General features: G+C 36.3%; 1 protein-coding gene across 1 annotated transcript in view; it reads right to left on the reverse strand.

Moving 5' to 3' along the window:
- Nucleotides 1-24,515, reverse strand: part of DOK6 (docking protein 6) — a 252,940-nt gene that overhangs the window by 88,010 nt on the left and 140,415 nt on the right. The window contains exons 4-5 of the mRNA XM_074547905.1: nt 19,695-19,814; nt 9,860-10,049 (exon numbers count right to left, since the gene is read on the reverse strand). Of these exons, the coding sequence (XP_074404006.1) occupies nt 9,860-10,049; nt 19,695-19,814 (310 nt within the window). The remainder of the gene's footprint in view (nt 1-9,859; nt 10,050-19,694; nt 19,815-24,515) is intronic.

Here is a 24,515-nt window from a genome sequence, read left to right on the forward strand (position 1 = left end):
GTTGTTTTCAGAAAGTGTACCAGGAACCATTTAAAGTATCATTTTAAAGAGGGGATATTTTTCAAGTTCGACAGAGAATTATTTAAAAAAAATAGTAAAGAAATGTGAAAATTTGCTTAGATATACTGGTTCAAGCAAGCCATGCGAATACAATGTTATATTTGACTTTTTGGCCACTGACAGGATAATCAAGTAGATGAAAGATTTCAGTGAATTATAGCACTGACTGAGTTTTCTTCCAAAAAGCCAGAAAGATCAAATGATGTTTGGAGCAGCCGAGATTGAGAGATTCCATTAGATGCTACTTCTCCCTCCCCTCTTTCTAATAAGATGGAAGCTTTTTAGAAAATATGTGACAAATGACCACTCACAGCAGAAATAAATCACACACCACAGAGTACAGCATTATTAATAGTGCAATAATAGTAATAACTTACTGTGATAGCAAAGAAGTACCATTAAGAGGGACACAGCAGCTAATAGCATTTCCTCTACAGGGGCTAAGGGGCAAACCTTCCTTTGGTACCTTATAAATAAGTGGAAGATTAAAGGAGCTGGTGGGACCAAATAGCCTGATTTTTCCAGAATGCTACTGAGTAGGCACTGCCTGTAAAGTGCTCTCCATCTCCCCTATGTGACAATATTTTAATAGTTCTTCAGTTAATTTAAATTAGAGTGAGAGGACATTTAGTTGCAATCAAAGACTTGAGGGGGTATAAAATATGGTAATGCTAGGAGGACTGTGACATGGTTTTCAATTATTAGCCTTGTTTTCTCCTCAGCAAAGTGCTGTGTGAAAAAAATCCTTGAAATTTAGCACATGCATTTGTATTCAGGCACTACTTAAAAAATTAAAACAATTAATCATGAATGGTCAATTGGATAGTTCTTTCAGGTCTTCATATTTAGTTATATATATATTTTGGGAAGAAAACGTTATTTTATATGTTATTAAAATATTTTTCTATGCGTGTGTGTGTATTTGTCTAAGTAGTAAAAGTTCAAAACAGTAAATTGGATTTCACTAATGGTGAAGCTATTGGGAAGAGGTAAAGAATATATATTATCAGAATTATTTACCATGCATTAAAGGTTTTAATGAAAACATCCTAGTTATTCACCACTTCAAGAAAATTGTCTGGTTTGCAAACTAATGTTGTCTCCACTTGTGGTTTTTTTTCAATTATTGTCTTGGTTTTGATTATCAATAGCTTTTTACAGAAAAGTAGATTTTTTCTAATCAATAACATAATGAATGAAATGAATAATTAATTAATAAATAGATGAAAATATTATTTTCATTATTATTGATTGGTTTTAAAAGCAAAAGAATGTAAAAAACCTGGACCAACATAGACAAAATGTTAGTAACCTCCACAGTTACGGACATATTCCAATGCAGTCTTGGATGCCATGAGATCACAAATACCATAAGTATGTTGGGAAATGTGTGTAAATATAACTTACATACATATAAAGCTCTTGTTGTTAACGACATTCAACTTACTAATGAAAAGTTAGCATGCAGCTACTGAAAAAAAAGAATCACCATGGAAATTTCTAAGCTAGAATTTCTGCTCTCACACAATTACTATGTCCGGAACACAGAAGTATTTCTGGAACTGCTATCCATCTGTGACTGACAGTAATGGCCAAAAACACTCTACTGACCTCTTTTGGAAGCAAAGAAGTTACTGGGTACCCACATTTTCCAAAAATGCATCTTAATAAAGCAAAACAAAAAGATGCCAATAGGTATTTTATAGAATAATAGAATACGCTGAGGTGGGAGGGATCCATCAGGACCATAGAGCCCATCTCCTGGCCCTGCACAGGGCTCACCATGTGCCTGAGAGCACTGTCCAAACTCTTCTTGAACTCTGTCAGCCTTGGCGCTGCGACCATTCCCTCGGGGAGCCTGTTCCAGCACCCTCAAGGAGAAAATCCTTTTCCTTATATCTAACCTAATCCTCTCCTGAGTTTCATCCTGTTTCTTTGAATCCTTTCACTGGTCATGAGTGAAGAGATCAGCACCTGTCCCTTCTCTTCCCACTGTGAGGATGTTGAAGACTGCAAGGAGTCTCCCCTCAGTTTCCCCAAGGCTGAACAGACCAAGTGGCCTCACCTGCTACTTAGAAGTGAGGTTATTATTTCTGAGAACAATGAATCAACACTGCCTAAAGAACAGGGGGAATTAGACAGATATTAGGCAAAACCTTCCAAAACCAGCTTTCTCAGTTTAACAGTAGTGAAAAATAGTCAAGCTATTCTCAACTTGGTTTCATTGTAATGAAGACTCAAGCCTGAGAGAAGAATAAAATTTCCATTGCAATTGCTTTTGCATCTGATATACAAGAGACAACTATTCAACACTAAAATGCCTTTAGAATAAACCTGTGTGTCAGCAGAGGAACCAGAGCTCCTGACACAAACATATAAAACCATGCCCCTTTATGCTTCTGCAACACTCCACGTGTGCATGTGCAAGCACAGGTCTGCACAGGTCCCTACATATTCATGAACAAGGCTCTTTTGTTGTGCAAATCCCAGCTTTTGCATTTTGATTACTTCCTTCTATGTCTGTACAGTACACAGCCCTGGCATAATGGATATTTCAAACCTCCTCCTCAAGTGATGATCCTACTTTCATAAGCTTTGGAGAAAAGAGGGATTTATTTGTGCTTAGCATTCTTGCAGGCTACATGGCTCTCCGTGCAAAACGTGGCCTTCTGGATTGCCGTTTGTGAAGCGTTTAACACTCTTCCACTGTTGGTATAGATAATTAGGCATCAAGTTTCAGCATTTTTAATTAGCTCATGCAAATAGCCTTGCTGGGGGAGAGATGCAACAGTATTTCAGTGCTAAACCAGACACTTTTATTGTAAATGGCATCTATATATTAAATGAAGAATGTTGCAAAATCTATTAGTATTTTGTATTTAAAAGCTTTTGAGTTTCCACATCAATTTCTTTTTTTTTTTTTTTTTAACTAAATTGTTTTGGGTTTCAAATCTGAGTTATTTTAGCCCTCCTGTATTTTCTGGTAAGAAGTTAAAGATTATTATGCCTCTTGGAGATAAAAGGACCTGCTGCTGGGATGTTTCAAGTTATCCAGACCTGCCATATGAGATTAATTATTGCTGTTGCTGACTGTGTAATTCAAAGGTTAAAATGCAGACTTGAAACAATAAGTGAATCCTAATGTGATTAAGAATGTATGAATTATTTTGTCTGCTTCTTCTGCACTCATACATTACACAGCAATAACCTTGTTAGGCATATTCAGCTTCAGGAATATTAATCCAACAATGCAAACCTACAGGAGAGCATAGGTATGAAAAAGAGACTATTAGAGTATGGTAAGTAAATAAATCTTTTGGGCTCACACATGGATGGAGAACCTCTTGAAAGCTAAATGGTATTGGTCTCAAAATATTTTCAAACAAGCCTTAATTTGACTATGAGGTGACTGTGTTATGAAGGGAGAAAGCAAATTAGGCACTTCAGCTGAAAGGTACAAATAATGTTCTGCCAAGATCATAGGAGATACTTAACATGTTGTCTGCTAATACATTAGTCAAATAAAACACCATTCTTATTGATTCCATTAAAAAGCTTTGCAGCATTTCAAATAAGCAAATTATATTGGACAGCTGGTGATCAGCTGACAACGCACAGTGATCCCTCTGTGATCTGCAAATATAACCCACTTCTACAGACACCTCGGTGATGTTGGCTTTCCTTCTGAGCTGCACATCTGCTGTGTTCACTGGACAAAATTTGGGTGATTGCTTTTCTAACTGCATGTCTTTCACTCAGTACAAATTCATAAGAAAATCGCTTGGACAATGCTGAATTCATTAGCTAGTGAAGTGCTCATTGCTATCAATTTAGTATTTATAAATTTATTTGTTATTATGCTACACAACGTCATCTATGAATCTTGGTCCTCTGTCCTAAGAGTCACTGACTTTTCAATCTATTTCTGTTAAAAAAGAAAATTCCCTCAATATAGTTCTTTTTAAGATGTCATTGTTTTTCTCATAAAAATTATCTTTCAGTGAAGTGAAATGGATCAGGCATTCTTTGTCAGTTGGAAAAAATCTTTTGTATGTTTGTATATCATGAGCAAATTTTCAAAAAAGAGTTTAAAAAGCAGAATGCTTTAGAAGGTACAATGTAACCCTTTCAATTATATGATTAAGAATTTCATTGCTATGTGAGTTTTGATGGAACTTGCTCTGACTTATCAATGCTGGAGCAGTCTGAGAGGAGCCTGGGCAGAGAGAAAATGCAATGAGCACTTTATAAATCACTTACAACGAGCTATATTAGCTTCTGGTAGTAAAAGAGTTCTTAGATTAGGTACCAAGATCAAAACCAGAGTAAGGGTCCTGTAGATGAGTTAAACACTCAACTCCTTTTTAAGTAGGGTCAAAGTGAATCAAATGACTAACACAGAACTTATTCCAGGTCAGGAATTTGGCAAGAGGCAAACTGAGAGTTGGAATGGAAAAAAGTAGGAATGGAACCACAATTACAACATATTACAGTATAACCTTGGCGCTGCTAAGTAACAGGAACTAATGAAACCTTTTCAGTGCTAAGAAATGCCACTTTCCCTAAAATGAGAGCTGCGTCATTACCGAGAAAAAAGCCAGGGTAGGATACATAAAAGAGATTAATGGTTCTTTTTCAAGAAAGTTTTTTATTTTCAGATTTTAGAGATATATGCCACTTGTGGAAAGGATATGAGAAAGAAGTGAAGGGACCATGAGGAAACATAAAACCACAGAAAATTTATATCATGGGTAATTTGGCTTTTTGAAAATATCACAAAAGTGTAAAAGAAGGAAAAGATCCTAGCAAGCTTAACTATTTAATGTGTGGGATACTGAGAGCTCTGAGCTAATGTTTATGTGAAATGATAAATTATCTACTGGAGCTGCACAAGTGCTCATACTGCTGCTCTACCCAAAATGGCTCACAAATTCTATCACAAGCTTACGATTTTTAATGATATTTAGATTGATTTAAAATATATGATTTATAATTCCATCGTAAACCCAGGATAGATTAACTTAATCCACTACTTAGATAATCCACCAGCAATCAGGAATTGCATTTGTGTTCAGGGAGGTACAGGCATGTACAGCAGTGTATGAAGTCCCATGACAGCTGTCTCACGAGGCACATGCATAAGGGGCCTCCTCCCACATAAAGAAAAAAGAGCATGTTAACTGTGACTGAGCTTTAAGGGTTAATTGACTAATACATTTCATATTAACACCAAAAATCACCACAGAGGACTGACAGACAAATGAAACATTTCAGTCAGATGTAGTGCCTGAAGGAAACAGTGAACTTTCTGCTTCAGATAACCCTAGCATCTGTGTATGTACCACAGAGAAAATGAATATATCAGTCTCGGGAAAAAAAATCTGAGAAATTCTCATGTTGCCACTGTGTAATGCTTGAGCTTAATATGTTTCTTAACCAAAGAAACAGATTCCAGATCTTAGAAGTGATAGAGAAGACCATATTTCATTAAATTTTCTCTGATGAACAAAAAAACTAAATCAAAGGCAAATAAAGAAGGAATAGTTTAGTGTGGTTCAATGAGTCTCTTTGAGTGCACAGCATGAATTACTTGGAAATACTTGAAATTGTTTAAATTTCAACATCTTGTCTACAAAGTAAAAGAAAATGTGTTTCAGAAAAAGGAGTATGTAAAAGATTTGTGGCTCCTTCTGCTCTCAAAAATCCAAGAAAAAAACCTTCTGCCTCAAAGTCTCTGCTGAAAACTCACAGAATTTGACAAATTTTGGCTGGAGCTTCCACAGCCCATCCCCTCATTTTCTCACCATGTTTAACTTGACTCCAGCTTTTTCTTTTTTTATATTTCTAGCCAGTTAATACACTTGACCAGACAGCTTCCATACATAGAAAATAATGTAAAAGACAAAATTACAGTAAAGTGAAAGAAAAACACTTCAAAATGAACAAGGAGTCCATATGTGCCTAATTTTCTCTGTGTCTCAATTTTGAATTCTTGGGAGTTATCCTCTTATGATCCTAAAAAGATGCCTCAGACAGCTTGTTTTGCCAAAAGGAAAGTTTGGACAAACACCTTTTGTAGTTACTAGAGAGTGGAATTTAAACATTGTTTATGGTCTTTATTATGGTAAGATTTTTTTCTTTTTAATGGTGATTGTTTGGCTTACAACATCACCAAAATGAATCCTGTAATTTGGACAAGAGACTGAAAAGGATGTCTTCACACCTGATCAGGACTATGAAATGTTTCCCCTGTAGCTGTTTTGCTACTTTTCTGGCACGTTTCTTAAATTGCATGTACTTAATGCAATCCCCTGAAAATTAAGAGCAACTTCATGTGGACAGTCAGGGTGGGCAGCTCTGTAAGGACACACCCCCCATTTCAGAGGCTTAACATCAGAAACAGTCAAAGGCTAATTTAACCCCTGTACATGGAGCAGCACCTCTAAAAGTTTGAAGAGAAGTAAGTGTCCCCATGCAGGTCAACTCCACAGTGCCTCCAATGTATCCAATATCCAAAATAATGAGAACGAAGTGTCTGAACACATTATATACATCCATAAGCTAAGGAAATCCTGTGAATCATTGATGATTAAACATTAAAACTCCTGTTGTGGTTTAATCCCAGCTGTCAACAAGGTATCACACAAGCATTTTCTCACTCCCCCGCTGGGATGGGGGAGAGAAGCGGAAGGATAAAAGTGAGGAAAGGCAGTGGAATAGGTAAAGTAAAACCTTGTGCACATGCAAAATGTCACAAGGAATTAATTCACCACTTCCCATGGGCAGACAGGTGTTCAACCATTCCCAGGAAAACTTCTCTCAACCACACATAACAGTGACTTGGGAAGACAAATGCCTTCACTAGAAAAGTCCCCCCTATTCCTTCTCCTTCCCCCTGCTTTATGTGCTCAGCACGATGCCATACACTATAGGATTGTCCCTTGGGTCACTTGGGTCAGCTGTCCCAGCTGTGTCCCCTCCCAGCTCCTTGAGCACCCCCTGTTTGCTGGTGGGGTGGGGTGAGGAGGAGAAAAGTCCTTTACTCTGTGAAAGCTCTGCTCAACAACAACTGAAACATCCCTCGGTTACCAACCTGTGCTCAGCACAAATCCCAAACTCAGCCCCATATCAGCTGCTGTGAAGAAAATTAACCCTTCCAAAACCAGCACAACTCCCAGATCTGGAACAAGACTGGTTAGTTGGAAAGCCTTGATGTTAAAAAGGTAAATGCTATGCTCTTACCTCATGTGCTCTGATCCATTTACTGTGTTAGATAAACAGCATTAATCCACACAAAGCTATTGTAGTGCCTAATGGAGTTGTGAATGACTGTTTTCTCATAGGTGAAGAGATTTCATGGGATTAGTCCTAATCAGGTACTTTAGGTAATGAGAATCTCTCCATCCAGCATTGAACAAAGCCACTCAAAATGGTTCTTTCCCCATATCTCAGCAGGGTTTGGATAGACAAAAAGACAGATTAAGGAAATGTCTGAGCAAGGAATACTTTCATTGCTTCAATAAATAATAAAAAAATCAGGACAAGTCTAACTTCATAGATAGTGCAAGGTACATATTTACTCCAATTCAGTGCAAAACCATACAGAAAAATCTGACAGATTAAAATAATCTGAGTTCATTCCTCCCATGTTTTAGACATTCTTCAAATTGTGTAGTCATTGCATTTCATTAGACAAGTGGGCAGTTCAGTTTTATACATCCAAGTTCATATTCCATTTAAATGAAAAGCAATATATTTATTAAAATATAAATTTGTCAAAAAAGCTTAATTCTGATAAATTTATTTAACACAGTATTTCTTTGTGAATATGTCCATTTATGTTATTGAAGTGATTTATTTTCTCAAACAAAGTAATACCAAAACTCAGGATGTAAAATAAATATATAAAACCGAGCTTCTAATGCTCATGCAAATCTCATACACATATACTGGATATCTGCTAAAACATACTAAAACATAATAACCTATTCAAAAATATTTCCTTTAAAGCAATTGCCTACATTTAATATTTAAGCCTTAGGGGAAAATTAAAGCAACAACATTTTTACTGCATAACATTCTCATAAAACATGGATGAATGCTTCACCTCTGATAAAACAACATGCATCAGGAATTTATTGTATTAAGGTACTAGCAGATCAGGGAACGAAGAAAATCATGTTCAGAAAGAGGAGAAAGATGATTTGTTGATTAAGAAATAAAGTAAAACCCCAAGCAAATCAACAACAGATTTTAAAATGAGTGCTATTATTGCCCTATATAGCCTTCAGATGTTATTGAAGATACCAACTTTTCTCTAGCCCTATTTTTTTTACCTCTATGCATTTTCAAATCAGATAGACAAAATACTCCCAAGCAAGCAAAAAGGGAGGAACAGATCAAAGACAATAAAGCATGACAGATAAAGGCAGAGCTATCTCATAATAATAAAACACAGGAAAACAATTCACTTTTCATCAGGTCATGTGGTTCATGGACTGTAGGAGCAGATGATATTCAGATACTAGCATGGAATTATAATACTGTAGGAGGCTTGAAATGGAATTAAAATACTGTAGGAGGCTTGAAATGCTAATTCATGCTAAAATTGTATGTTTGAATAAGCCCCTCAGCTTAATCATTGAAATCAAGTTGAAACATGGGTCAACTTTTGCTATTTAAAAAAAAAATTAAATAAAAACTCCAGTGATGTCTTCATGTGAACTCATCACAGAAAACTAACAGAGAATCAAAATGGTCTAGGGACAGCATTCTGGATATACAAATTACTGGTAAAAAGGTAACTCTTAGCTGTAGTAATGGCAGAGGAATTTTGGCCATTATCCCCTTAGACAGTAGGGGATCCATGGTTTTGTTTCTGATCACAAACTGTACTTTTGTGAATATTTGTTAATAGTATTGAATAAGTAAACATCAAAAGCATATAAAGATTTTTTTTAACATTTCAGTGTGTCTAGCCCAAGAGTGTAGAGATACCTGTAATTTCAGATATTGTTTCAGAACATTCAGGCTCCTCATAAAGGAGTATGGATGACCCATAAAAAAACCCAAACCAAACCATAAAAAAATAGTCTAGAACCATAAAATACAAGTTAAAACACCACCAGAGGGAGAGTTAAATGCAGAATTATTTTTGTGCAAAAATGGTGAAATGGCAGTGAACCTAATGGCAAGATATGAAATGCATTAAAGAGAGACAAAACAGAGCTCTATGGAAATTTAAAACTGATCTGAAGATGGAAATGGCAATGAGGATTAAAACTGCAGGCAGGAAAAGAAGCTACCCTTTTTATTGGTTCACGATGTTCTCTGCATTCCTGCTGGCAATTATACTCTAGGGTGGCAATCAGTCATCAGGAACATCCGAAAAGAGTAATATCCACTGTAATGGAAGTTATTCCATTCATACTTGTGTGATGAGCCATTTCCATGGTCCAGAATTAATTTCTTCTACATCAAAAGTACTCAAATCATACCACACTAGTGTTTAAGCACAGTGAGACTCATAAACCTTAAGAATGACATTTCAATCACAGTTAAATAAAAGTCAGAGGGAGCTTAAGCTTATTTTTAATATGAGACATATTAACGTTTATTTCAAACACTGGCCTGGATATATTGAAAAGGAATATTCAGCAACGGGAAGTCTATGGAGAGGCCATGTATTTTGTCTTGCGTTATAAGGAGAGGCATATTTAATTTATCAGACTGCTTATTAAAAAAAAAACCAAACCCACTGTTCATTTATTCCTTTTTTTTGCATCTCCTTAGCTCTTACCTTCCAGACTCAAATGTAAACCACGTTGAGTCACGTCCATATCTCCTCAAAGAGCTCAGAGGCCACATGACCAGCTTGACCTTGGCATTGTGGATGTCCCAGAGATAGATGTTTTCATGTGTGATCTGCATTGTACATTCCCCATAGATATCTAAATTTGGTGTAGGCATAAGGTATACATTGAATCGTTCTGGAAAAAAACACAAAGTAAGACATCACAAGTTAAAGTAAGATTTTATGGGAAATAAAAATGGAAATAGAAATGAAATAAATTATTAAAACTGGAAAAAAAAAAAAGAAAAAAGAAAAAAGAAAAAAGGTCTTTAGTTCTGATGATCCAGAAATCAAAACCAAATTTTTGGCTTTAACGGAGGTGAGGATCCACTTTTTTACCCTCACACTAAGGTCCATGACTCTTTACAAATCAAAATTCACAATAATGAGAATTCTGACAGAGACTCCTCTCTCAAAGAATAGAACTAAAGGTATCCTTGAAAAATATGTATGTGCAGCCATCACCTCTTGGAAAAGCTGTCCTTGAAATTGCAAATCCAAGTTTACTTGTTGAAGCTTGTAAATAATTACATTCCTTGCGTTCAGTTTCTGTTTATTTGCCAAAGTAATTCATATTTTCAAAATTAATAACAATTTTAATCATCTGTTGCTTTCTTGAAACATCTGATTCAATATGATATATTATTATGGTCATGACATCAATCACTGTCAGCTGCACTTTGCTTGCAAAGTGCACTTATTGCAGTAGGAGGTCAAGGGCATTAATAATTTTCTGAAGTGCCTGAATTGCATGGGATTTAATAAGCAATGCAAAAAAAAAAAAAAAAAAAAAAAAAAAGGGGGAAAAAAACCAAAACAGGAAAAACCAAAAACCAAGGTGATGTAAAACACCATTAACTCATATGGAAGGAAGTAAATTTTATTAGAAAGAAATTTAAATACAAATGCAATTTTCTTTGAAGAATAACTGATGTTCCTATGAGTTGTTTCTACAAAGGATAAAAAACTGAGTTAAATTTCTGATTGTACAGTTGAACGTGCCAGCCTATATTTTAACACTACATGCATTGCAATATTAGGGCTTAATAGCATCATATGGGAGAGAGTGCAGTACATTGACAACTTTCCTGTCACAGTTTTTTTTCATCTTTGAAATGGGTAAAAATGCAAAATGTCAATTCTACTGCCAGAAGGTGTTGACAAAAAAAGGTAAGAACAATTCAAAGTACGAGCATGAGCAGTGCTTATTCAATAACAATATTAGGAAAATGTTCTTTAGAGGGACAACTGATAGGAAAATTGCCTCCAATTACTTGATAAAGTAAAAAGAATTAAAGGATAAAAAAGGTGGATTAAATATTTTAATCCACTGTTGGAACTGAATTTTCTCACAGTGTCCTAAAATTAGGAAGGAATTTAAATTTAAGAGGGAAATTTACTTCAACACTCAAAATTAGCTTCCCGTTCTGTTTGAAATTCAGTATCATAGGCATTATGTTTCTAATTTTTAAACATTTGATATATGTATATTTTTCTGACAAAACAGTTAAAATATTGCAAGAGAGTTGATATAAAATATGGTATGAGTGTGTGTGAGTTTGTGTGTGTGTGAATAAAGTGGCAAAAGTTTGAGGAATTAGAGAAAGCAAGGAACTGCTGGCTGAGCAATAAAAATTGCTGCATAGCTATAAGTAAACTTGTCATCCCTAATGTTGTTCTGTTTCAGTCAATTTAATTTTGTCCTATTAATGGCTCCCCAATTTATTCATTCAGTCACAACCTCTTCTCCCAGGCCCAAGTTCTCATTAGTCACACTAATGGGTTTTAGCCCTAAAAGTTTAATTTTATGACTAGGATCCCATGTGTGAAACCCCAGACATTTTGTGAAAGCCTTGTGACACACGGCACAAGTAGATTAGCAGAGACCGCTGAGATCCCTGAGGAGAATTTCCCCAAATGCTCAGAGGAGTGCATGGGGCAGGGGTGTAATGTAATGCCTACTAAACTAAATGGAAGGACTCACACTTGGGAGTAGTGGGTCAAAGACCAAATTGGGAAGGGAATGGTGGTGAAGAAGATAACTTTCACTTTGCACTGCAATAATACATATGTATATGTATATGTATATGTATATGTATATGTATATGTATATGTATATGTATATGTATGTATATGCACCCTTTCAGTATCCATATGTCATTGGGATCATCATGCAGAAATTACTCACAGGTTTTCAGCTTACTTTTATCATGTATTAGGCTCCAGGTTTGCATTGCTGTGCTGTCAGTTATTGCCACTTCCCTCCTCTATTTGAAAGAAAGATGCAGTAACTGGCCTGTCAGCTCTTTCTCTCTTGCATGACACGAAATAACACAGTGTATCCATGGGGGATGGGGTTACTATGTGAGAATGAAAATCTCTCTCTTTCCCCATCTTCACTGACAGAATGCCTCAGACAGCAGAGAAAATGAAAAGGTACAATTATTTTTTGAAGTTAACATTAAACTGCTGTGTGGAAGACACAAAATACTTCAACTTGCTTTAGATGTTACCAGGTTAGTCATGAAATGCTCAACTTCTCTGATATGTTTGAGGATATTATTGCATGAAGGGCATTCAGGACATATGGTATCCTCAAACTGTCAGGAGACATTTGCTGACTTTGCATGGGTGGTCAGTGTCTAAGGTGAGATGTCAGGGATTAGAGGAAGTATGTCTGATTAAAGTGAACATCAGCTGCAGGGCAAAACGTAGCACCCTTGGAACCGAATCAAATTGGCAAGAAAAACAAGCACACAAACATATGTGCTGGAGAAAATTGAGGATGGATAGATTTCCTTTTGGAGCAAAACCTATACTTTTGAATAATGGGCAGCTGAGGACATGGAAAGGTGGAGGTACTATTAAAAGGTTTTATTAATTAACATGCAGGGTCGAATTTTTCCATTCCAGAAAATATTTGAGCAGGTATCTAGCTAATAGCAATACAGTCACTCCATCTTTAGTGGCATGTTTTGCCCTTACATTTATCCAGGCAAAAACAAACACTCATCATAGGCCAGACTTGGGAATCCCAGCTGAATTCTGACACCAAATCTTCTGAATGACATTGAATAGGTTATTTTGCTTCTCTTTGGTTCAGATACCATCTGCATATAAGTAGGATGAGATAATAACAGTCCATTGGCTAGTAAAACTAGGCAAATAGAAGTTAATAAAGGCCAAGAAAGTAGAGAGATGGAATAAACTGAACAAGTAGATGAGATATAGTTGGACAAGGTAAGACTAGGGCTGAACAGGCACAATTCCTCAGCATCCAGGATTACTATCCTCCTCCCTTCCCTAAACAGGTGAGAGCAAAGTTCAGGGAGTAGGGGAGTCAGGATGAGAAAAAAATGCTGATATATTGCTACACTTATTATTTCACTCAATGTGACTGCTCTTTCCCATCTCCTTGAATAAGCAGAGCAATGCTTCATCCTACACTTAGTGCATGTAAAGGTGTTTGGCATTTGGGCTTTGGCAAGAATACGACACTTAATAATGCTTTCCAGGGCACAGGAGCATAAGAGTCTTTATGAAAATGAGCATATTGACTGAGACAGACACTTGGCAGCAACTCCAAAATGCTCTCGGCCTTCCAGCTGTACTGGGGGAGCAAAATGATGGGAGCTCAGTGATCCTGATGCTGCCGTTTTATCACTGGATTCCTTTGGTTAAATCATCCCAGCTGGAAAACCGACCAGATGACATTGCAATTGTGCAATCCAGATGCTTGGTTTCATTTCAGCTTTAATGATGGGTAAAAAATTACTTCTAGAAGGTGACAGTCATGTTGGTGGCACCTATATAAATAAGTAGAGGATTTGAAAGCAAATATTCAATTTATATGTGAAAGAAACTCCTCCACCAGTGAGACTTCTCCTGCTGAGCAACTGTGGCTAATTTTCAGGTGGAAAGAGAGCTTAAAGTCTGGAAGGTGCAGCATTTTGTGTTAATTCATATCTCAGGGCTATTAGAATGCTTCCCTTCTGCTGTATGCAGTGAGGAACCAGGATTTCAGAAGAAAGAATTTTTTTCCTTTGCTTATAAATATTCTGCTTTGCATTCGTTAAAAATGTAAGCATATCAATAAAAAAATAAAAAGGCAGGTAAATACTTCAAATTGTTTCAGTGGTAAGTAGTAAGGTAGAGAAGAATCTGAAGTCTCACTGGATTAACATTAAAACTGAAAACACCTTGCTTTTCTGAATAAAACTGTGTTTCATTTATTTTAAAAAACCCAAAAAACAAACCTATTGTATAAAAATGGATTAAGGATAGCAGAAGATAAATAAAAATACATGCAAAGTGCTTTTATGTATTAAATTACAGATATTCTACAGACCCTAGAAAATGCCCTAAAACAAGTCAGCTCAATGAATGTAATTACGAAGTCTCTATGCTTTGGCTGTCGTTTGTAATCTCAATATGTAGCACAAAGAAATGCCTCATAATCCTCTTCTGAGGATTCAAGGACGTTGTTCACTATGAAAAGCTACATTTTTACTAACAAGAATTAATGACTTTCTTGCAATTAAAATCCAGGAAGCAAGACTGCTGTTCCTGTGGAAGGTTTTTAAATAAAAAAGGAAGGTAAAACCAATGAAAGAACAAAAACCTTACAAAGGAAGTAATTTTATTAAATACTAATTAATATTAGGCAGGGAGGAAAAGCAAAAATTCAATTATCTTTCAAACTTTTCCAGACTTTGGAAATAACAATTATGTTTATCATGGATGTAATTTTTTTTTTTAAATAAAGCCTCAAAACACATAATTAAAAAGCCTCATATTGGTATCACAGGATTGAGTTAGGAGTAAATAAGATATAGCAGCAAAGGATGGATCTGGCCTTTTCTTCAGTTTAAAAATTTGCATTTTAACATTTGCCCATTTTCTTCAAGTTTTACATCAAGTTTACAAGTAAAGGTTGATAGAACATGGTTTAGTACAAGAAAAGTTTAATAGAAAATTATTTAGTACGAGTATTCAACTATTTTAGTGATATTATTTAGTATTTAAAATGGATAGAAATAGAATCTTCATCAAACACATGCACCTGCTCCTAAAAAGTGAATTGAATAATAGTCTACACATACTGCTTTTTTAACCAACATTATCTGGAATAGTCTGATTTCTTTTGCATATTAAATATAGTCTGTTATTGTATAGTGTCCATATGGATGACATCTTTCAAATTGCTTCATTTTATAAAGAATGAAAATAGTGACACATTGGACACACTATCCATTATGAGAATGGAGAAATTCTAGATATGACATCACCTGGGGAGATAAAAATTAAAAAAGAATGCCAAAACCTCCAACTTTGTCATTATGTTTTGGGGTGTATTGCAAATGCTTCCAAATGCATTGAGAGCTGGAAAGGGAATTTCCAGTTCTTCCAAATGAAGTCAACACTCCACATTCACAACTTCTTCATCTAGCAGCAGCTTGAGAAACCTAAGGATTATAAAATGTGCATGAAAGAATCACATGTTGCTTAGAAGACTTGTCAATAGTGTAAGCAGATCCAACTCAGTCCAGATTTTCTTTCATGGAGTTATAACTGTGTATTATTATTTGTCTTATGGTTGCATATAAAGCTTCACTGCCATTATACTAAATAAATTACCTGAATAAGTATATACTAAATAAATTACCTGAAGTGAGGCCTCTACTGCTTTTGCTTTCATACTATATTTTAATTCTTTAGCAAATAATCTAAAGGAAAATTCATAAATGCTAGAGATCATGTTCAGTGTGAAAAGAAATTTAAACAGAAACAAGGTTGCTGCTATAGGGCTGAGGTACACCAACAAATCACTTAGATTTGCAGGAGAGAGTGGGTAAAGTGGTTGGAGAGCAACAGAAGCTTCATTTCACATCTCAGTTTAATTGGAATTTGTGCATCATTCAAGCTAAGCAGCCATTAGTTGTGAGCCTTAAATTTCAAAAGAAAACCACCTAATAGTCATTTTCTGCAGCAGAGTTTACGCAGCAAGACTTGAGGTAATACTTTGGAAAGCGATAATGGAGCTGAAATCCAGTGAGAAGCTTCCTGTTACTGATGTGCATTGCACAAAAGTAGCTTAGATGTCTTCTCTATCCTTCCTACAAGACACAGCAGCAGAGCCCTCTGCTATAAGCAAAGTAGCTCTACAATTTTCCTCATTTTGCTGTCACCACTGCAGAATTGCTTGATGCTGGAGGCTCAAACAACAGCTCAACTACGCTGAAACAGAACCCGCTGGCGCTTACTGACCAACCCATAGCTATAAAAGAATGCTTCTTTCAGGTTTAGATTTGTATTTATTTAGATTTCTATTGTCATGTGGCAGAACTGCCTTGTGACTGTACAGCCTTTGCACACCAAACAACAGTTTTGCCAGCTTTTGGAGCAAATTTTTTTTGCAAACCATGTTGTTGCATTCCTGCACAGAGAATCAGGTGTCTTCCCTTCTCAAATCTAAAGCTCATCTCAGAAGGACCACAAGAGTGAGACTGGGGGGATAAACTGGCTCAGAAATAATAAAAAGAGGAATTAAACAAATGAGAGAAACCATGCATATTTTCTTTACCAAATATTTTCTGAAATTTAATTAATTGTGTATAAAAATACAAGTAGCATGCAGCAATTTTAGTAGGCATATACAATAGCAATTCTGAAACATTATTTCAAATGTTGCAAATTGAGGGTAGTGGCTTTGGTTGTCATATACAGGAAAAAAACTACAAATCTACACATCAGAAAGTTAGAGGTTTTTTGAGAGACAGCCAATTTATTTATCTGATATGTTTGCTGAATACCCTTGCAACATTAAAATGTCCTTTAAGAACAAGATTGGGCAAGTAGTTGAATACATGAAGAGCACTGCATATTAAAAATATTATCTCTTGAAAAAGGTAAAGCAGTTCATGAAAAACCCCACCTTATTAGGCTAGTTTTTTCTAGTTCAAAGAGGCATCTTTACCAAATTTTACACATTTCGGAAAATCTTTAGTGAAAAGTGACTCTTTGAAAAAACCTCAGTGGAATGGGATGCAAATAATGCTTAATACACCTGTTCTTCTGGGATTAATGCATTAGCACCTGTTATATCATAGAGATCTGAGCAGTATGACACCATTATTCAATGTCTCTTAGCCTTTGAAAGTGCAAAAAAAAAAATATCCAAAACTGAAAACCCATTAGCACTATAATATTTATTACAATCTGTGGTTTTGCTCAAACAGTAAGAGATATTTTTTCAGTGATCTGAAAGAAAGCTTTTGTATGGGTCAGGCAACAGAACTTGCATAAAACTGGATGCTGAGGCTGTGAGACTCTGTTACATGTTTTATAATCTGTATTCTCATCTCTGCTTCAAGTAAGCATTAATAAATTGACTAACTTGAGAGGAATTCTATGAAGTTGACACACTCACAATATGTTTTGAAGAAATGACATTCAAAGGTACAACACTAATATTCAGTTTTTATGTAACACATAAAAATAAAAATTATCCAGAGAGTGACACAGATGTCATTTTCACAAAGAGACAGATTTTAGATGCTTCATACTCATAGCCATTGTCCATGAATTTTCATTTGTAAAATTAACTTTGACCTTTCAGTTTCAGGTCAACAAAAGCTCAACAAGAACATTTATAAGCAAAAGCTCAGTTGACTTTCAAAAGTTTTTGAGGCATCTTTTGAACTACCTACTGGTTTTGATAGCCTGTGTGCAAAAGCTGTGTATGGGGAAAATGTGCAAGAAAATAAACTAAAAATCTGAAATGGTGCAACCCAAATCATTCCACCCTGGAACTAGTCACCTTCTGAATAACACTGTCATGTGGGGAATGACACTGCCAGGTTTACAGGATAAGATAACCAGTGTATACTGAAGGAATGGTTCCATTCAATTGAAGAAATCTGCTATAGGAATTTGAGTGCAACTGCAGGTTCTTGCAGCATAGATAAATGAACAAAATGTCAAATTTCATACCTATAGTAAGAATCTCTGCACTTTTTCCTCCTTCCAAGTTGATTAAAAGACAGCCACAACAGAATTTGTTTTGCCTCTGAACAAGACAACTTTGAATTTCAAACATGCTTATTAAAATGCAAAGTTGTGCATCAAGGGGATGAGGATAGGTATTAGAATTACTTGTTTGAGATACTGTAACTAATGATTTAGCAGAGCATACTCGTCAAATATTGGATTATATGTATTCAGTCACTTGTTTTAAAAGAATACAGCTAATGATACCCTCCATGCATTATTATTCATGTGATTTGTACAACAAATACATGCTTTGCCCCTTTGTTTCCTTTCATTTATTTACTTAGAACAATAAAAATGCTAATTATGTTCATATATGCCGGTTGGTAACACTGCAATTAATTTCTAGACTAAGGCAATTGAATCAAGACTAGTTCATACAACAGAACTAATATATGCCTCCTGGAGGTCATGTGTATCTAACTGGATCTCTTTCAGGAACATGATAAAATGTAATATTTTCCATCTATGTCCAAAAGCTGCTGGAGATGAATTACATGAATTCACTGCAGAAAGAGCTTGACGAATTTCAAACTACTTTTCTGTTCACATCTCAGGCTTTTTGATGAGGTTTATTTCCTTTCACATTTGTGAAAGACCTCCACCTGTTCACACAGTTCTCTCTTCAGTAGCATGCAGATGAGTTTTACACCTATAGCCTATGAACATATAGCAGATGGGGTGCTTTGAGTGCTGTCTGATCATTATCACTTTCCTACAACATTAGTAGCTCTCCCTTTGTTAAGTAGTTTGAGACTACAAATTGAATTCTGTGTCTCATAGCAGGTAAACAACTTTATGAACATTTGAACTTCTTTTAAATCCCATTTCAACATGTCTGCTTTTTGAACAGAATTCCTTAAAGATTTCTTTATATTTCATGCTGTGTGCTATTAGGTTCAGAGAAATAATATAATGAGTATAGTGCCGTACATTCTATAATTTAATTACGTAATTTTGTTTATAATGACAGTTGGCTTGATATTTTATGACCATTGAGGCAGTGTGTGTTATTACTTTGTTGAAAGCTATTGGATCTTATAGAAGCATCAAGACAGTAATAATCATTGAGAGCTGTAATTTAGGGAGGACTAAATGAGCACATTTTGTGTTGCCCTCGTGTTCATTAATAGGAATTAAATGACAGAGTAATCATAGATTTTCTTTTGTTATTGCCTATTCCATCCACTAGCATTCTTCCTGCATGTATCTAATCCAAACAGCCTTTAGATGAAGACTTACAACTCGGGCTTAGTGCTGACTAACATCTGTCACTGCCCTTTTCACCCATATTTGACAGCATTTAGATGATCCTGACTTCAATATTCAAGAGAGGTAGGAGTTTAAAGCAAATATGTGTTTTGTATCCAAATTGCTGTTGGTATGTTCATCACTGCCCTTAAAAAGCTGCCAAACAACAGCTGCTGCTTTATTCCTCTGCACAGAAGCCATCATTTCCAGAAACAGAAGGGTCATGGCCACCATTTCCCATGACAGGGAAATCTGAACACAATGAAGACACAAACTCACTCTATATGTATTATTTGGCATGGAATTTAATAATCTTTATTTGTAAAAATAATATAAATAGGCTTGAGCTTCAAAAGCACATCCAAATGTTTATTTACTAATGATGTGCTTCCAGCTACTAGCAAAAGTCCTCACAACAACAGGCACAAGAAATGGGATATCACCTAAGAATGGATGTAGGAGTAAATAAAAAGTTACTTACCATTTTGTTCTCTCTGGACTCCAGCAGCAAGCAAATCTGGCTCCCCAAGACTTATATCATTGAGCCTGGCCCCCAGACATTCCATGCAAAGATGCTTGCACCACTCCTCTGCCTCTAGTTCTGAGGAAACAGAAAGAAATCCATTCATGTTGATATTTTAAAAAGAAAAGAAAAAAAAAAGGCATAAAGTTAAATCAATACTTTCTTGCTGGCAAGGTTTATCACAATATGTTTGTGTTGAAACGTGAGTAATTAGCATAAAGTCCCACAATAATTTCTTTGCCTCAATTTATGAACTTTTGAAAAGGGTTACACTTTTGGGACTGCAGCTCCCATCCTCAAATTTGAGGATAGGAGGTGGAGTTAACAAAGAAGAGGAACAGTGAATTTTCAAGGCATTGTATTTCTAGTGGGCCCTCTTGAAAGAAAAAATGCAATTTAGAAAAACTTCATATATAATAGCTGAATTATTCTTTACTGCATTCTAGACAAATCTGAACTCTTAAGGTAATTTCTTTTTCTAAAGGCGCTAAAGCATTTTTCTAAGAGCAAAGGAAAAATAGTTATAAAACGCACTTCAAATGCCAAACTTTTCTCTCTGCTGTAGTGAAAGACCATGCCTGCCAAGGTATTGTGAATAATTAATTTCTCCAGTTCTGTTCACCTTCTTGTGATCTCAGGGCAACTTGGGCATTAGTTGAAACATTTATAAGAAGATCCAAAATCTCCCAGTCCTTTCTGAGTTGACTCTCCCATTGACACAATATGAGAGCTCTGAATCTGCCAGTCCACCAAAATGTGGATTCCACAAGGCACAATTCCCACACACAACACAACATCTTCCAATTCAACTTCAGCTTCAACCTATCCACTTCCCAAATGTAACATTGTGAAATCCCTGGCATTGGTCAAACATATATCATCCCAAGGTGGAGCTAACACAGTGTGAAACTACAACCAAGAAAAATCATGCTACGACCCTGCCTGTCTTTTATTTGCAGGAAAGACTTCACCCAAGGGAGAGTTCCTGGAGAGCAGGCTCAGCACCATGCACTCACTGAGCATCCATGGTCACAGTCAGTGTCTACCTGATCATATTCAACAGTGAGGGATTACAGTAATCTAGAAATGCTTGCATTAAACTGCCAGTTTTTCCAGTCCTTTTACTGGGGACATTAGGAAAATAATTTTGTGACAATCTCTCCAATATACTGCTGAAACTGGGAGAGAGAAAAATTCTGCATGCAAGCCCCAAAGCAGTTAGTGATGATGAATCATTGGAATTAGTGAGATTTTTTTATGAGAAAAACTCCTCTAAGCCTAATTGGTACAGTCCTCAAATCCTTGCCTGGTTAGACATAGATCTCATAGAAACATTTGCTGGACAAGAAAGGGAGACAGGCACACAGTTCCAGGTCTTCAAGAACCTTTGCATACCTTCTTTTGTTCAGCATCTTGAATAATCCAGGAACAGATCCATACAGTTCCTGAGTTATTCTGGCTATCAGCTGACTAAGTTCCCAGTCCAACAGCTGAAATAACAGAGCCTATTTTGGAATTTTTGAGAACCAAATATAGTTGTTGTCACAAGATTTTGGGGGTGCTTCTTCAGAGTGTTGTGAAGAAAGTGGTGTCCCTTAACCCTTCCTGCTTTTTTGCAGTCTTTTTCTCAGGATACAGATTCCCAAAGTTGATCTTCTCATAACATCCTCACCTTCTAGTGGTAAGAGACAGAACATTATGTCAGTAACATACAGATGACATTTAGCTTCAGAGGTGAAAAGAAATACTGAGGTAACATTGTTTTTTCAACACTGCTATGGATGCATCCTCCCCGATGAAAGTAAGGAGAGGACAGGATTGTCTCTAGACAGCAGTAAATTTTTACAGCTTTTAAAGAAAGAAGATGAGTTTGTTCAAACACCTACTTCCAAAATTATTCTACTCATACATGAAGCAATTTCCCGTATATTTTCCCTTCCCCTCTTTCAGCACTTGCCATTTCCTTGGATACTTGCGAGGCCTTTTGAACTGAAGCCACACCTTATAAATCCCACTTTCCTGTGGAGAGGGTTTCATGCCAGGGACATAGATGACAGAACTGGACCCCAAGCCACACTGCCCTATTCTGGCAGCATGTGGATGAGGCATGGGAGCAGGGCACCAGAACACAGGTAAGAGAGTTGAGGCGCCATTGAGTCACCCAACATCTGCTTCCAGTTATAGATAAAGGCAGGGCAGTCAATGGGTGAAGCTGGTAGCACAAAGGTGACAGTGCAAATCTCAGCAAGTGCTCCCATGGGTTTTTTTGCTTCTATTCTGCCTCAACTGTGTCACAGAACAATATATATGCTGACAGAATGCATAGCTCTATATAAAGCCTGCAATTTTTCCTGGAGTGTGTCCAGGATATAACATTTTATGTATTTTACAAAATCTTCATTTTATTACTTTTTTCCATTATGCTTGCACCCAGACTGAAAGGGCTTGTACTGTTAATGTAGAATGAGATGATGGTAAACAAACATTTATCTAACCTTTCTAATATTACAAATATCTGAGAAGAAAGTGAAACACACTGGTAATCCCATAAATCCAGTTTAACATCAATATATATTCAAAAGAGGACTCCTGTAAAAGCTACAAATTCAGTTTATATGTATTCTCACACCAAATTACCAGTAGATGTTTCTGGAAACAAACAAACAAATGAAGTGCTCTAGGAAGCTGTTTCTTCTATGTGTCCTTATTTTGTCTCCACAATCTAGTTACTAATCTCTTTTACAGGAACATCTAGGTCTTGAAAGTTTGGATGCAGAAACCTCCTTTCAGAGTGTTCAGCTGGCAGTTTATTTCAAGCTGCTGCCTTATTGCTGCCAGACACTGATGACTGGGCCCAGATTAGACCATTCTCCAACTGCCATACAGAAGAAACTTATCTTGGTACGAGCGTTATAAGATCATGGCTATATTTTGCAAAGTGTAGGCTCTGGCATGCATTGTACTGCTGCATAACTCAAAATTTCTGTCTTACAGAAATGATTGACTTGATGCTATGGGAAATATAGTTTCAATGCAGAACGGAAATATCAGCCCACAGAACTGTGAGGATTTGTGTCGGCTGTCAGAAGAATCATTGTTATCTACAAATGTGTCTGGAAGGTCAAGGGTATGAAGGTAGTGTATGAGTTAGTCCTGCCTAATGCATTCCGATAGCTATTGCTTACTTGCAGGGAATTGCCTTCAACCTTTTCCTTGATGGACATGTGAAACTTTTTTTTTAGGAGCAGGTGTGTTACTTTTCAAAACCAAACCCTTGATTCTCCTTTCACCATGTGCATCAATAAAGCAACCTACCATTCTTTTGTAAAATGTCTGTGGAATATCTTGTGTCTCTGGGTAACAAATCAAATACTATTTATGATAAAAAAATTATTTACTATAATTTACAGCAAATAAATGTGTCATGACAGCAATCTTTAAGAATGCCATGTCAGAAAACAGAGATATCTCAGTTACTTCTTTATTTTGATTACATGCATATACTGAAATGGATGAAATATTACAGTGGAACCAAGTAATAAAAAAGTGTCAGCAAAATTGTCCTCTTTAATGCATGTAGATTAGATTTATTGGTGGTAAATGCAGAGTTTTTAGTCGTAACTGGTACTTGTCACTGAAAAATTTATTTTCCTCTTAAGATAACTGAATTCCTGGACTGAATGATAAATTGTAAAGCATGCTTTCACAGCTATAAATAAAATCAAAATACCTGCATTTTTATCTTCACTGTTATTTAATTATAAAATTATACAATACAAATCTCATGAGCTGAGATAAAATGCAAAGAGATGGGCGACCTTAAATAGGCACTGTTTACTGCACGAGAAACATTACTGGGAACAAATTTGTAAGCTTGCTACTCAACTTGCTATTGGCAATGTTTTCCTGCAGCTGATCTGAGTTCTAGGTCATGCCTGAGGCTATGTGTCATTGCTGCTTCAGTTCCCAGGTGATTACAGTGGTGCTGCTGTACCTACTGTGACCACTGTCTTGGACATAGGTGATACCACAGGATGATGTTGGTTTGCTGATAAAATATCAATGATGAAATAATGTCAGCAAATTGTGTCAGAGATAGGAATTTGTCATAGTAAAAGTGTTCTTCTGCTACTTACACTTTAAAAGAAATCATTATACACGACATTCTCTACTGAAAGGGGGTGAGTGGCAATGAAACATAAAATGGGCTCATTTCCTATTCACTGTCCACAGAAACGCTCTAGATCTCTTTCTATCTGGCCTCCAGATCCTCTAGATCTCTAAGGCTAGAGGAGAGATTGTTCTCACACTCCTAACTTAGGAACCATTTTGTGTGTGGACTTAACCAAACACCTTCTGAATCCTGGTAACGTCATGTTCTTTCACATTTTCCTTGTGTTCACACGGCACAATCCTACAGCAGCATTCCATCTCCCAACACCACAAGTGGCCAGCACAGTGGCCAGCCTCTAGGCTGAGATAAAGCCCTGAAGTGCTCACCCCTCCTGCTCAGTCCAGTGCCCTACATTTTGGGAGATCCACTCCATCACTATAAGCATCAGTTTATTGAATTTGTAAATAATAGGGCTCAGTTTATATGCACCTCCTAGGCCTCTTCCCCTTCTCATGCAGCCCACAGAAAGTGATGTGGTTAAGAATTTAGGCTGGAAATAGCATGTGTACTATATTAGATGGGGATAACAAACATAGCCCTTGTGCAAATTAAAAGACCTCACTTACATCTCCATGTTTTACCTGATGTCAAACAGTATAAATCTG

Source organism: Zonotrichia albicollis, chromosome 1 (assembly GCF_047830755.1).
Source record: "Zonotrichia albicollis isolate bZonAlb1 chromosome 1, bZonAlb1.hap1, whole genome shotgun sequence".
NCBI classification, from domain to species: Eukaryota; Metazoa; Chordata; class Aves; order Passeriformes; family Passerellidae; genus Zonotrichia; species Zonotrichia albicollis.